Source organism: Protopterus annectens, chromosome 12.part0 (genome assembly GCF_019279795.1).
Source record: "Protopterus annectens isolate FY-2018-M chromosome 12.part0, PAN1.0, whole genome shotgun sequence".
NCBI classification, from domain to species: Eukaryota; Metazoa; Chordata; order Ceratodontiformes; family Protopteridae; genus Protopterus; species Protopterus annectens.
This window is the reverse complement of record NC_056746.1, coordinates 1,534,478,339-1,534,494,987: the sequence shown is the minus strand read 5'-3', so window position 1 is coordinate 1,534,494,987 and position 16,649 is coordinate 1,534,478,339. Positions and strand designations below refer to the sequence as shown.

Here is a 16,649-nt window from a genome sequence, read left to right as displayed (position 1 = left end):
TCCATGAGAACTATTTACAGTGGCACTTATACAAAAAGAATGTTCAAGTAACATTACTTGCATTACCTAGAAAATGACAAAGAATAAAGCAGATCATTATGAAATAAGTATATTTTGCAACAACATAATCAGCATTGGGTACAGTTAAGTGCTAGTACATTAGGTCTGATATAATTATATGGATTTTGTCACAAGAAAAGTAGACAGAAAAATAAGAGGGCAGAGTAAGTCACTGACATTTATGTGTACATGGGAGAACTTGTTTAGGAATAATTTAGTTTGGGAAATAGAAGGGGCGTAGGTAGGAGTCAAGCAGAATTTTTTTTATTTATCTTTGAAGATATGTGCATTGTTGAGGAGTCTGACTGGAGGGGGAACTGAGTTTCAAGATTTGCAATATAATTAGAGTAGAGTATTTCCTGCTTTGTTGTGAGCTCTGTGAATTGAGAGGAGATGCTTATCAGTAGAGCTCAGATCTCTACTGGTGGAGTGGAGTTGCAATATGGCACTTATGGGAAGGCAGTCTACAGGGTGAAAGACTAATCTGAAGCTGTGAGAAGGTGAGACAGCTAAAGACAATTCAGGTGACTAAGAGCAATGCAGTGATGTGTGGAGTATGGCTTGTTGGAAGCATATTTGGCTATTTTATTATAGCATTCTCTAGTTTAGCATGTAAACAACTAAGGAAATGAATACTTTGTGGTGTAACAAAGTCAATACAGCAAAAACATAATGTAACCACAAAGTAAACCACGAGTTGAACGTTTATTAAATCAAAAACTTTTAATCAAAGGTAGGTTAAAAATAGGTAAGGACTTTCACAACAGCTTCATCAGACCTTCAACAACAGGAAATTAAATCAAGGCATATTATTTATTATTTTATTTATTTATTTACATTTGTTTACCGGGAAATTCCGACTGGACACAAGTCCTTTTTCAGAGGAGGCTCGGGGTGAAAAAGCTCCACAGAATGAACATGGTAGATGGTAAACAACAATCAAGGTAGTTATACAGTAGAGGCGATAATAACATGGAGAAATACAGGAGCAAATTAGGTCCAATTGAGTAGTAAGCATTGAGAAAAAGAAGAAGTAAAACACACAGCTACAAATTTTACAAACAGTAACTAGATAACAATAATAATAGACTAAATGATAACTAAATCCTGGAAGGATTAACAGGCAGAATAGTAAACCAATTAAAACCATCAAATAATAAGCACAGACAATTAATTAAACTGACATCAGTTCCTGTACTCACTTATTAGTGTAATTGCCGATAAGCATAAGATAGAACAAAATATCCTTCCCTTCCATCTCCAAAATGTTCTTTAAAACAAAGTTTCTTGTGGTCGGTAAAGTGCACCAACATGCACCAAAGATAAAAACTGAGAAAAACCTAGGTGCACACCATGGTGAAGTAAGTGAAACTTTAATAAATAGACATAAAAGGCTGCAAAACAATAAAACGGGCACAAAAGGTAAGCACTTCGCTACCTGCCAAGTAGCTTTTTCAGACCTAAATCATAACAGTCAAGCCATCTGTATTTAAATGCAATTGAGCCAATCAGAAAAAATAACTGATTTTTACAAAGTTTGTAAGAATCAATAGGATTTTATACTAGGTTCACTGTGTTTTTAAATGATGATTCATGTCTTTCTTTTTTATCAGCAGTTGTATCAGCTTCTCCAATTCCACCTGTGAGTTCACAAGCCTTTTTAGGAAGCCTTTCATGGCTAGAGTCACCATGGAAACACTAAATAAACAGTAACAGAAATGATTCTGGGACACAATAATAATACTAGTACTGTAACAAATAAGAACCCCAAATATGGTCTGCATTTGGCAGCAGAGGTACTGCAATGGCAAGTCTCTGGCCAACTTCACATGCATACATTACCAGTGCAAGGTCCAAGGTGCACTGGGGGCACTGATTTATTAAAAAAAAATAATAATAAAAAAAAAGAAACAGGTTTAGTGTAAATATCACACAAAAACAAAAATAACAGCCCTTCTCAGCATTCCATTTTCAGACTGAACAAAAACACAGTCCATTGGCTTACAGCTCTATAAAAACAGTACCTTGGTTTTAGCTTTGAATACTCAACACAGCCAGTCTGATAAGTGGGCTGTCTCCTAAATGATCTGGCTACAGGCTTTGCAGAGGCCTTCATCTACAAGGTATTACTCCTCAGATCCTGAGTTGAGCTGCTCCACTCATCCAGGGTATTCTTTCTTCATGCTCATCCGGATGAGAAATTAACTCTCTAATTCTAACCCTTTAGGTTACTTCCTTTATACCATATTAACTGTTAGTTAAGACCGCATGACTAATTAATACATGTGAGTTTGTGGCTAACACTAAGGGAACTTCCCACTCCTGAGGTACATTTAAAAACACACAAAATAATCAGTCAAGCTCATCATGTCATAGTAGTTTATTTTATATATATATATATATATATATATATATATATATATATATATATATATATATATATATATATATATATACACATACATGTATATGGGTGAAGTACTCGGCACTGAATGGAGATAAGATCGACATCTGTAATCCTGATGTCAAAATGTTGAAAAATGGAATGTCAACATGTACTGCACATGCTCCAATGATTAATCTCGGAGCAAGCAAAACCAAGCAGGGGGGAGCATGATCCCCTGCTAATTATATACACGAACTCGGTGACTGCACAATCCCCAGAGATAAAGAATACTCCGCTACCCAGGGATTGTTGATCTAATTCACATGTCAACCATCTGTTTCAGTCATCAAAGTGGACATTGATCTTGTGTCCATTCAACCAAAAGTAAGCAACCCCTTTATATCTGTCTATAAATATACTTTGCTGTGTGTACCCATCCCATGAATATAGATAGTGGAAGCCAGCAAGTATAAATCAAACAGGCACTACAGCAAGAAAAGCTTTTAGGTACATACATTTTTAATTCCATTCTACTTATCCAGTTGTAAGCAAAGTTAGTGACTCAGTTTAACATGACATTAAGTGAGGAACATGACTTGCTTTAATTTTTCGATAATTACCTACATACAATAAATTCAAGATGGTAGTGGTCTGGCTACACTTTATGTAGGAATTCGCAAAACTAATCACAGCATACTGGAAGACAGGGTCGTTAGTTCTTTTACCAAGTAACGCTATTAGCATCCAAATATAAAAGTCCTAACGAGCCTTCTCAACAAATTATCATTCATCTTGCAAGTCTACAACTAGTAAGGAGTAGCTGCAATATCCTGAAGACATAACAGATCTCTGTCCTCTTTCATTAGAAAAAATGCATACTTATACAGGCAGTGTAGTAAACACACTGACTTGATCATGCATGCTACTTTGCAGGTTCCACTCAGGTGCAACACCCTTTTTGTGATTTGTATCTCTCTCCAAGTCCTAGGACATGTAATACTGGATTCATAAAGCCAGAATGAGTGTGTAACATTTGACATACTTATGTCCAAGTTCTGTTCTTTCTACTCTTTTACATTTTGATAATGTCATAAGCCTTGCAGCCTAATCATTGTCAAGTAATCAACTCTTTCATATTAATAACAGAGTCACAGTTCAAAAATAACTTAAAGAATGCAGCAGACGTATCCCAGCATTCATGATGACTTCTATTCTACATACAATATCATAATGTACTCCTGATGAAATGAATACGAAAATATATCACATGCATGAAAACCAACTAGTTATGAAACTTACTATATAACTCAAAAAGTAAAGCAGCTACTAATTTGCATAACAGTAAACATTACTAAGCTACTAGGTAATTGCAGCTCGTCTGCAGAGGTCCTTTATCAAGCTGTACAATATAAGGGTCAAAGTTCCCATTTATACAGATAAGAATATCCTAGTAGACTTCTCAGACTCTGAATCAGGCTGGCTAGTTATTCTCTGACTCGTGACAATCTTATGCCTAGCTCAGAATAAGAAGTAGCTTACTTTATGACAGGTATTGCATCTGAAAAACAGTTTTTACAAACATAATTATCAATACGGATATGAAAATAAACACACAACAATTAAAAAGAAAACATTAAAAATGGTGACTTCTGCCAACTCTGCTGGAGCAGTGATAAAGCCATGACCATGATTCATGTAACCATAGTTAAGTGGCTTGGGCACCTGCTGATGCTAGTACAGGGGAAGAGAAAAATAATGAGGCTTAGCTGGCGGCTCACCTTTCGCTACAGAGAGGAGAGAAGCATGTGCTCAGAAACACAGACTCTGGGACAGAATCTCCATGTAAACTTCAGAACACACAGAAGCTCTTTTCTTGAATGGGGATGGCGCAGTGCTAACTGATCACATCACCTGGATGCATCCCTCGGACACCAATAAGCATACATGAGGAGTTAGGGCTTAATAAAAAAAAAAAAAATTCATCCTCAAGGTTAATGGCAGTACTCCTGGTACCGAGGCAATGACTGAGCCTTATGTCTCTCCCAGCAAGAATGTACAGGTTAACAGAGTGGCTGGAAGTGTATTCCCAGATCAGCAGATGACTGGCAAAAATCAGACTTCTGCAGCAATAAAGGTACTTGAAATCTGCAGCACGTCCAGATTCATATGGTCATTTCTGAATGACAAATTCCATTGACTATAACTCTCCAGAATATAACACGATGTAAAAATGCACACCATCATACCAAAACCACTGGGAAGCTCACTCACTGGTTAGGTTTATAACACTCAGTAAATAAAGATGCTGTCAATTTTTACCTGTGGCTCAGTAATTGACATCTGGGGGTCCTGTTGATTAGAGGTAGACACTGGAATCAAAAAGCACATATTTTAATAAACAATAACCATAACGGTAAACAAAAAGCCAACATTATATGGTTACTTCTGCTTAAGGACTGATAAACGTTCTAATACATTAATGCTCACCATATCTGAAGAATTTCTAAATATCCTTCTCAAATAGGTCCTATGAATTAACTCGTCTTCTGCAACAGTGAACTATACAGTTTAAGTCTTGGCATGTGCATTTCTAGAACCCACACCTCTGTCACCTATGAGGGCACCTCTGTGTTTGACCTGATATGCTCGCCATCATGGTATTCTGTTCTTGACCCCTACATAAATCATGTGGCTCTCCCCAAAGACAAAAATAATGAATTAAATTCCCTTGACTTTACTTACCCTATACATACAAGGTAAAGTCCCCATAGTGCAGCTGTACTAAAAAGGGGAAGGAGGGCAAGTAAGGAACCTACTAGGGAAGATAAAGATTTCTTGATATGCTTAGCAATCACATACCAAAACTGCCTTACTTTATAATAAGTTCTGAAGCTGGAGAGGAAGCAGATAAACAAAACAAAACTTAAAATAGTTTGCTTTGATGAGGGGCTCTGGTAAATAAGACTTCAACACAACAGCACAAATCTAAACTGTAATACTTAGGGACACATGTTGGGAGAATCACATGGCCATGCTCAATACATATCACAAAAAAAAAAAACACATTTCTTGACATGAAAATCCATTAACTGCATTGCAAAAAAGGCTAGGGTGTTTTCTGATGATAGAAAACAGTGCAACAAGTACTTTTTAAATTATTTTACTAAATAGCCACCTTTCCGTTTTCAGAACATTTAAGAAAAAGATGAAAAGATTTTTTTTGTTTTGAGAAGCTATGGATCTTGACCCAAAGAAGTCAAAATTATTAGTGTGCTTCCATGAAACAAAGAAATTGTTTCTCATTGTGTTGGGCAAATGCAAATTAAAAAACAAATTAAGTGAAATCTCTGAATTCTCTTAAGACAAGGTGCTCAGAACAGTTAAGATGAGAAACCAAAGAAGGTGTTTGAAACTTAAGAAGAGGTACCTTCTAAAATGGGTCTTTTAGGAGATGAACTTATTTAAGGGCCCAGAAGAATCATTCAAGTGTGTGCCAAGAAAGTCTTTGATTTACAAAATTTTGATCCACAGAAAGGGTAGTTTGAATGAAGGGACAATCCAAAATGCAAGACTTATGCAGGAATTGTTTTCATCACGATATGTTGGCCCAAGACCAAATAGTACATTCCAACTGTGGAGTGCCTTAGCCAGTACCAGCGATCCTGAAGAGGACTTAAGCACTTGTAATAGTGCTAATTTCTTGTTTTGCATGGTAGAATTCACACCAATGATTGAGATGATATGTGAGAGGGAAAAGGAATAATAGCTACACAAAGTTAAAAAGGCTACTCTTAATTATGCAAACAAAAAAGGATTATGAAAACACTAGAGTACCTTTCAACAATTAAGGCCATTATTTGAAAAGTAAAACTCTGACAAGTGTAAGAGTTATTCAAAACATGTTTTACAGGCAGTGCTGCTTAAAGTCAGGGGAAATAAAATTATTTTTCCCTATGTATTTGTCTCTATGCTTGTCAATAAGGGTACACCAATGACGCTACTGTGGAAAGAAGAAGCCTTACCCAAAAAAACTATTTCCTATTTCACGTCAGAATGTCTACTCACCATTCTGGCAGAACAAATTCCAAATGTTCACTACTCACTTAGAGAAATGCATGGTCATTAATACTGCTGGGAAGTTAAACATATGAAAAAAAACATATTTGTCAGTAACTGTCCACAGCTATTCTTTGCACTTTCTGCAAAACATCAGCACAATCCTTTTTCTAGTTTAACACTTCTTATCCTGTTTGTTTTGACTACTGCATCACTTCTGTATTCTTTAAAATTTAAGTTTACACTAATTTTCATATCCCAATACTCTTCTGATGCCAATGATGTTAGCAGAGAATGTGTCCATTACAGAGCTGATTTGATTATTTATTTATTTTTCTAGATCAGCATTGTGATTGTGGAGGTTGCTATTTTTATACCCTGGCTTATACACCACTTCCAAACAAGTCTTAGTGCTCTAAAACATATTTCTTATATAAGTTACAGCAGGTTGACTTAGTCCTATGGAAAACTAACTTCAGTTGACTTCAGGTAACTGAGGCTTCTTACAAAGCATTATATCATGCACATACATAGTAAACACCAATGTACAGACCTGTGAAGACACAAAGCATTATATCATGCACATACATAGTAACACCAATGTATAGACCTGTGAAGACCACTAAGGAGGTAGTATTTGCTACACAGAGGTTTACATCAAATAATATGATTAGAATTCTACTTTTCCCAGTAAACATTACTAAATATAGTCTGACTCTGCACAGTAAGAACATTTAATCAGCAATTTTAGAACCCTGGCCTTAGACAAACTAAAGTACTATTGCTGAATTAAAGGCATCACTATAAAAGACCCACATTACAATAATAATAATATATACTGGTTTTGTGGGGAAGGAACTCCCTCACCCCCATGTGAGGGATGCAACTTTGACACCCCTGTGGTTAAAATATTCTAAGCCCAAGGATGAAGAGAGCTGTGGAAAACCAGATACTTGGTTTCCCTCCAAAAGAAAGTAATTTGCTTTTAAGGCGGTGTAGCCTCAGAGTTGAAATATTTATTTGTAGAGGTATGCAAGTGCAGGGAGGATCCCCCTACAAAAAATTTGCTTTTTGTGCTTGGAAGCTTACATTGTTTTGATATTATCATAATAATAAAAAATAAAAAGGGTCACTTCATGGAACAATTTCTTAGGCTTTCCTACAATGCTACCAGCTGCTCTCTGTACATCTCCGTACATATAACTATCCAATGTTGATAATTTTTAGAAATAAAATATATAAACATCAGTGTGTAATGCCTCTACTTTTCTCATATGTTTTAGAGATGTGTACCAAACATATGCTGTCACGTTTGGTATTCTTAGGAGTTGGTGTTTTCTGACTTGGATTCTGCCATGGGCTCAGAGTTGTTTTGTTATGCATGCTTATGTTTGTAATTAAATAGGTGCACTACACCTTGTCAATATTTTTATGGAGGTAATTATCTTCATTATTCCTCTGACTAATAACCATTTTTTTTAGAAAAACATTACATTTTCTCTCAGAATTGCCCTTAGTGCTGGTGTTGGTCAACACCAGAAGACGTATCTCTCTCATCCTAATCCATATCTACAAGGATTACTGACTGATGTCCTCATTATCAATGGCCAAATCATCAAACTAACATTTCATTGAGTTTCTACCTCTTCCCTAAATATGGTGTGATCTTAGAGAATAGTTATATTAATTAGGTGGGTGAAGCTTTAGAGAAGGGTTATATTAATTAGGTGGGTGAAGCTGCCCTATTCATTCATATTGTAGGGTTAGTAGCAGGCAAAACACTGCTTCTAATGGGACTAGCAAGCGGCAACTTGATAAAATGGGATTTTGATGAATTTGTCCTTGATATTAAATCCTACACTCTAATTTTCTGGCACCCAATATTAAACTAAGGTGTTCTTAATGTTCTGGTTCTGCTCTAACCACACTCATTTTTTACACTTTTCATTTAAACAATGAACCCATTTTTGCAGTTTTCTGGCCCACACAAATGTTACAATTTTCCAAATCATGATAACAAATAGGCAGCACTTTTGGATGCTTATTCATTATTACATTTCTGAGTTGTTTCAAAGCAAAGCTAATTTTTCACTTAACTCATTTCTGGAAACACTGTTTTGTTCTCAGAGCAAGAATTAACCTACCACTGTAGGTTGTAACATTATCATCAGTGGTAGCAGTGTTTCTTTTCTAAATTCAACTGCAATTTACCAACTTTGCAGGATTATTTATGCAGTAATAGTACTGACTTTAACACCACTGTTAGACTTGAGAGTTTTTATAACCTACAGTAAAAGTTTGCTCCTCCTAGATGTCTGGAGATATTAGCTAACATATTAAATCATTCTATAGAAACCACAAAGCAGAAAAAATATATATATAAAAATAAAACAACAAAGGCTACAAACACTCAGTAAACTTTATTAAAGTCAATAGCTTCAGTAAAAGCCTTCAAGGATTAATAAAAGAAAACAATTGTCGACACCGTATATTTTATATACAAATAATTAATTAAAAACAATACAGCACTTACACTTGAATAACAATCAATTAACTAAAGTGTTTTATGCTACTTAAAAATATTAAAAAAAAATCACTTCAAATTAGACACTTCCAATTTCACTCCTCATTTAAACGCTTAGGGGATAAAGTGTCATACTTTAAAATATATAAAGCTTTTTATACAATAATTTATCTTTACGTAAGTTTTCCTCACCAAATTTAGCCCTTGCTTGCTCCAAAATAATACCTTATAATAATAAAGCATTACTTTGACGGTAGTGTTTCAAATACAATGCAGCTTCACTATTTTCTTTTTTTATACCTCTTATGGTTCCTGTAGTCTACAATTAAAAGCTCTCTTATGTTCCTTGTTGTGAAATAAATTGTATGGACATCGGAAGGCATAAATAATGACCTCAGTATTACAAGTAAACTTGTTGTTTGACAAAAATAAACAATTATTAATCCTAGCAAAAACTCAAACTACATTTTTACAACTGCAACATCTTCCACAGGGAAAGCTGCTCAACTCTAATGTGCCCAAAAGAATATTTATTTGACAAGCAGGAAAAACAAAACAGCTATGTATCTACATGTCATCTATATTACATCCCTCTTGTATGATATTAAAGGTATATTATTTATTAAATGACCAAAATCTCCAATGGCCAAACACAGGGTAATGGGCTAGAATGCAAATTGCATTCACAAGAAATAGTTATCATTTCGGATTTACTTTGTGAAGCTGATATTACATCCATAATGGAGACCTGGAAGGGTTTCAACTATGCCCCACAACCTCAGGGTTTAATGGTTGCTCTGTCATCAGGTTTCTCCTCTATTCAGTGACCTTGACGGGGTAGGACTTTTGGGTGACATCCTGATTTAGAATCACTGAAGATGGTTCAAGTTTCTGGTACATGTACCCAACCCTAAGTATTTCCTGTGTGTATGAACAAACAACAAATTTCTCCTCAAATACCTTTCACCTTGTGAGGGGAGAACACTTCAGCAAAAGTTTAGTGAAATTTTATTCACCCTCATCATCTCTCAGACTATTAGGAAACACTAACACCTTTGGAAACAATGACAAATATCTTAGAATCTACTTAAATCCATCCCTCTCCTTTCACAGACATAAAGAGATTACAGTCCAAAATGCACTTCACAGAATCAAATTCTCCTGCAATTTCTAGCCATCACAGTCTCAAATCCAGATAAGCTAAAGCAAAATGTATGTGCAAGCCCCTTCTTGAATATTATTCTTTATCATCAGTTACCCTCAAATGATGTCATACTTTCCTCTTCAAAATGCAGTTTATAAAATATGTAGGGATAATCATATACAGTGTATAGTCCTTTAGAAGAAAACTCAATCATAGCAATAAAGCTAAAGGGTTAACAAAAGAAAGTCATATGGTTCAAATTATCATTTGTTGCTAAATAAAGCTATAATAGAGAACTGTAAACAGTGGGGAAATCTAAGTATGACATGGGCATATTACAAAACAGCATTTGACAGCACCTCACATCCATGGATAAAGGAGTGGTTACAGATTTATAAGATACATCCTACTTTAATCAATTACATTACAGTGACTATGAAACAGTGGCAAACCACTTCACAATTAAGCCATAATAAACAGAAAATTATTATCCCAGGAATAAAAATTCAAAGGGAATACTTTGTCACCACTGTTGCTTTGCTTTTCTCTTTATCCATTAAGCAATTTACTTAAAAAATTAGGTCTTGGTTACAATTTGGCTCTCAGGAAAAAAAACTTGCTTAAAGTCTTTTTATCTACTTTTTGTGGGTGACTTAAAATGATATAGTTCAGCAGATAAGAAGATGAAAGCACAACTGCAAGTGGTTAAAACTTTCTCAGATGATATGAGGATGACATTTGGTCTTGATAAATGTGCAAAAGCCACATTTAAAGCATGAAATTTGCAATACCAAGAAAATATCAATCTGGGACAGGAATGTGATATAAAGGACCTTGAGCAGTATTGAGTGTATAAATAAGCTGATGAAGGATCAGCAATAAAACATGCACAAATGCAACTAATCTCAGCAAGGAATACTTCAGAAGACTAAAATTAGAAGTTATGCCCTTACCATAACGTTCCATGTGAAGTGTTCATCTCGCCTTTGTTCTTACACCTAGGTTCGGAGCCGATCCTCGGCTCCGTGTCGGCCGCTTGGCAAGCTCTGCATCGAGAAGAAGCTCGAGACCAACCTAACTCCCACAATCCCCCTCTGCCTTTACCTCAGATCTAGTTTGCAAGCAAACCAGAAGTCAACAGAGAGAGTAACACATTCACGCCAAAAACAACATAACTGAGAGAAACACCTATACATATATATATATATATATATATATATATATATATATATATATACATATATACACAACAACTGCGTAATGCAGCAGCAGGAGAAACCAAACCAGACACCAAACTGGACGTTCTTCCTGAGGGTGGGAGGGTGGGAATGTAAGAACAAAGGCGAGATGAACACTCCACATGGAACGTTATGGTAAGGACATAACTTCTAAATGTGAGAGTGTTCAATCTCGCCGTTTGTTCTTACACCTGGGTAGCGTCCCTAGCTCCATGTTCCTGAGGAACTCACGGGAGAACGTTCTTGAGCACAGTGGAACCAAAGGTTGCCCTGTCCCTAGAAACCCTGTCTACCTTGTAATGAGAAATGAATGTATGTGGTTTAGACCAAGTGGCAGCTGCACAAATAGTGTCTAATGGTAAGCGAGCTGCATGAGCCAGGGATGTAGATACTGATCTTGTAGAGTGCCCCTTGGGTTTGACAGGTAAAGTTTGTTCCGAAGCAGCATAAACAAATATAATGCAATCAGTTAGCCATTTGGAAAGGGTTCGTTTAGTAACTGCTATACCTTTCCTGCTGTCTGCAAAGGCTACAAAAAGTTGATCTGTTTTCCTGTGATCCTTTGTTCTATCCAGGTAAAATCTAAGTTGTCTATGAACATCCAACTTGTGTAACATATACTCCAACTTATTGGAGTGTTTTTTGAAAAAGGTAGGGAGCTCAATGGATTGATTGATGTTATTAACGGAGCAAACTTTGGGGAGAAAGGACGGATTAGTGCGAAGAGATACTCTGTCAGAGTGAAAGATCAAATAAGGGTGTTTAATAGAAAGAGCCTGAAGCTCTGACACCCGTCTAGCCGATGTAATGGCCATCAAAAAGAGGGTCTTCCACGACAAATACTTTAATGGACAAGAAGAGGCTGGTTCAAAGGGAGGTAGCATCAATTTAGATAATAAAAGGTTCAGATTCCAAGGTGATGTAGGAGTTCTAACTGGTGGTCTAATATGGAAAGATCCTTTCAGAAAGGCCTTACAAAGTCTGTGAGCCATAATAGGAGCCCCACATTCTTCCACATGAAAGTTGGAAATGGCAGCCAATTGCACTCTCAAAGTGGCAGGAGAAGCTCCTTGGTGGAACAATTCAGTTATAAACTCCAAGATCTTATTTAAGGGAGCTATAGCAGGGTCCAATTGCTGTGTATTTGCCCAGTAAACAAAACGCTTCCATTTACTAGTGTAAGTCTTTGTAGTGGAAGCTTTATGAGAAGCCACTAGTATATTCTGAACTGCAGGTGAAAGAAGATCAGACCTGGCTAAGTAGGGAAGCGGAGCAGCCAAGCTGCTAGTTGGAGTGACAGTAGCGAGGGGTGGGGAGCCCCTGACGAGTGGGTCAGTAGATCCGGCTCCGGGTCCAGGATCCAGGGTTCCCGAATGCGGTGTGCCAGAAGAAAGGGAAACCAGATCTGATGAGGCCAGAATGGGGCAATGAGGATAATCATCCTTTGCAGGTTGTTGGCTTTCTGCAGAAACTTTGCAATCAGGGGAAAGGGAGGAAAAGCGTACAGGAGACCCGGGGGCCAATCGTGAACCAGAGCGTCCCTGGGAACTTCCCCTGGAGGGGGTAATAAGGCAAAATAGCTTCTGCATTTGGCGTTCATTGGAGACGCAAAAAGATCGCAGGAAGGCTGGCCCCATTTGCGAAAAATTTCCTTCGCAACTGACTGTTTGAGGGACCACTCGTGAGGCAACAGGATTGCTCTGCTCAACCTGTCGGCTATGACGTTGGATGACCCCGGGATGTGCGTTGCAATCGGAAAGTGACCCGTGGACTCCGCCCATTGCCAGATTCTCATGGCCTCTCTGCATAGCTGATAAGACTTGGTTCCCCCTTGTTTGTTTATGTACCAGACTACGGACATGTTGTCCGTCTGAACTGCAATAGTCCCTAGAGGAAGAAGGGGAGCAAAGTGTTGCAACGCTAGAAACACTGCCCTCAACTCTAGAACATTGATGTGCAGATTGTACTCTAAATTGGTCCATTCGCCTTGGACTGTCTGTCCCTGAAAGATGCCCCCCCACCCTATCAGGGAAGCGTCCGTGGTCACCGTAGCTGTCGGCGTGGGTAGCACAAATGGTCTTCCGCTGGAAAGACTGCAAGTCCGGAGCCACCAGGCTAGGTGTGATTTGCATGTGTTTGTGATCAGAATTTCGTGTGTCAGAGGTAGCTGTTGGAACGACCATTGTGCAAACAGTAGCCATTGTAGAACTCTCATGTGCAATCTTCCCAATGGTATCGCAATGAGAGAAGCTGCCATGAGACCCAAAACCTTCAGAACCAGTTTTGCTGGGGATTTTCTGGATGACAGAAGAAGAGATATGTGGCTTTGTAGTGAGGCTATCCTTTCTGGAGGAAGTCTTAGAATTAAACGATGCGTATCCAATTCTGCTCCTATGAATGAGATATGCTGTGATGGCTGTAGTAAAGATTTTTCGAAATTTACGGAAATTCCGAGATGAACACAAAGCTGCAGTGTGTAATCCCTGGCTTGAATCAGTTGACGCTGGGTGGTGGCAGAAAGGAGCCAGTCGTCCAGATACGGAAACACCTGGAATCCCAGGCGTCTCAAGTGAGACGCTACCACTGCCATGCATTTGGTGAAAACCCTGGGGCTGAGGTCAGACCAAAGGGCAGGGCTCGAAACTGAAAGTGGCTGGCTCCCAGCCGGAAGCGCAAGTGATCCCTGGACGCCCTGGCCATTTTGATGTGGTAGTATGCGTCCTTCAGATCTATTGAGCACATCCAGTCGTCCTTCTGTAAAAATGGAAGGATCGATTGAAGTGTGACCATCCGGAACTTTTCTTTCTTGACGAAGGTATTGAGATTGCTTAGGTCCAGAATCAGCCTCCAGTCCCCTGTCTTTTTTGGAACTAAAAAGAACCTTGAGTAAGTTCCGAATCCTCTTTGGTCCGCTGGGACTGGTTGGATTACTCTTTTCTAGCAGCTTTGAAATTTCTATAGCTGCAGGGTCTCGCAGATGGGGCGGCACATCTGGGAGTCTTTTCTTCGGAATTGGGGGCAATAGGAAGGGTATTCTGTAGCCTCTGGTAACAACGCTTTTTACCCAATTGTCTGATGTAAGATTTTGCCAGGCCTGAGGGTATAAAGCTAAGCGACCCCCGACTGCCTCCAGAGCAGGACAGTCGGGCCTCCTCTCAGGAGTGCTGGAAAGGTTTCCCAGGGGTTGTATCCCTGTCACCTTGGTTTTGCGGACCCCCTCTGCCACCAGGACGGCGTCTTCCACCTCTGCCCCCTCCTCTGCCTCTAGAGGGGGCATCACCCTGTGTGCCTGGGAAAGAGCCTTGGGGTTTTCGAAACCACATTTTTCCACCACGTTGCCCTTTGGGGTACGGTCTGGATGGGGTGGAGAAACGGACTCCGACAGCAGACAGAGTCTTTCCCTCTTGCTCACACCGGGTAAGGGTCTCCTTTACTTTGGGGCCAAAGAGAGTGGCACCATCAAATGGGGCGTTCGTAAAGGAAGACTTGAAGGCTTCCGCAAATGAACATAAGCGCATCCAAGATTGTCTACGAAGAGCAATCGCTGAAGCTGCTGCCCTACTCGATCCTTCGGCTGCGTATGAGATCAGCCTCATGGACGAGTTTGCAATAGATGTAAGGGTATTGAGATGTGCTGTAACCTTTTCTGAAACAGCAGCATCTGTAGTACCCTGGAGGGTATCTCCCAACTCTTTGATTAGATCCCTCTGTAGCCGTGTGAAGTGGGTCAAATAGTTCAGGGATCACATAGAAAAAGCCGCTGAACTAAAAATGCGCTTCCCATACCTGTCCATAGTCCTAGAATCTCTGTTAGGCGGATGGACAGATGAGGAAGATTCAGACATCTCCTTTTTCGTGGCCGCTGCCACCACCATAGCGTCCACTGGCACTCCCTTTGTCAGATAAGCCTTATCCTGAGGGGCAGTAATATATTTGTTAGGCTTTCTAGGGACTGGCTCCACCGTGTCAGGCGTCTCCCACGCCCTTCGAGCAATCAGCTCCATCAACTCATCGAAGGGCGGAGTGACCCAGGAGGAGGAAGGGCAAGCACTGAATGCCTTCAGCAAGACTGACTCATCCTCAGAAGGGGGGAGGGATTGCCAATCACCTCTCTGCTTTAGGATCTCCAGGATGTCAGAAAAAGAGATATCCTCTGAGGGTGACTTTGGGGACCCTTCTGACTCATCCAAGTCAGTGTCCGATGTCAATGATTCTTGTGGAGAATCTAAGTTTCTCCTCTTACACAATCTTTTCCTCGGAACTTCCTCGGGGGGGGCATCCGAAGAAGCCTCCGAGGAAGAGGGGGCACCCTCCAGGGGTGGCTGAGACACAGGTGCTCGACGCTTAGATGTAGCCGTGGGTGCAGAGGAGGATAACGGTCCTTTATGGGAAGGAGAAGCTGTTTCTGCTGATGTGGTTGTCTGGGTAGACAACACCTTCCTCATGAGGTCGAAGGCCCCCGGGTCCCGAGTCGAGGTATCTCCCGGTTCTGAGGAAATGGGAAGAATCCCCGAGACAGGCACCGAAGGCATCGACCCCGAGGACGGAGCCGAGTCGATCCGAGCCGAGGCCCCGAGAGGGAGCGTCGGAACCGAAATATCGGACCGACTCTCAGTCCCGGATCCAAGGATGGATCTTCGGCTCCGAGACTCCGGTACCGGATCCGACGGAGTCGAGGTTAACGGAGCCGACCGAGAGAAAGACGGTTCTGGCACCGAGGGCTCCACAATCACCAGATCAGCCTCTCCCAGCTCCGAAGACTGGATAGGTTTCGGAGGAGGAACAGGTGGAGATAAGGGAAGGCCTTCGAGTCTCGACACCAACTGGGAGGAGACAGAGATGAGCTTGGATAAGGCCGTATTCTCCATTAATTTCTGCACCACGCGGTCTACATCGGTGTCAGAGAGGGGCCTGGAAGAGGGCGTCGAAGGAATCAAAGACGGAGCCGACCTCAACAGTGCCGGGGGAGGGAGCTCCATCACCGGTTCCAAGACTCGAGGCTCGGAAACTGACAACAGTTCAACACTCGGCCCCGAAGTCTGTGGAACCGGTGTTCGAACTTTAACTGAAGAGCTCAGAGCCGAAGACCTGGGCTCCGACGTCTTCGATTCCTTCGAGGATTTGGATGTCTGGTCTGATGCATCCAGAGCCTCTTGAAAGGTAGGTTTTAAAAGACCCCTATCCATAAGTTTCCTGCGCCTATCTGTCATGACCCTTCCACTGAAAGAATGACATATTGAG

The 16,649-nt window shown here is 40.0% G+C and overlaps 1 protein-coding gene across 3 annotated transcripts in view; it reads right to left on the bottom strand.

Annotated features, from left to right (window-relative positions):
* The window catches only part of FBF1 (Fas binding factor 1), a 1,798,645-nt gene that overhangs the window by 1,131,692 nt on the left and 650,304 nt on the right, over window positions 1-16,649 (bottom strand). For all 3 annotated transcript variants that reach the window (XM_044090504.1, XM_044090506.1, XM_044090505.1), the window contains exon 17: window positions 4,766-4,815. In XM_044090504.1, the coding sequence (XP_043946439.1) occupies window positions 4,766-4,815 (50 nt within the window). The remainder of the gene's footprint in view (window positions 1-4,765; window positions 4,816-16,649) is intronic.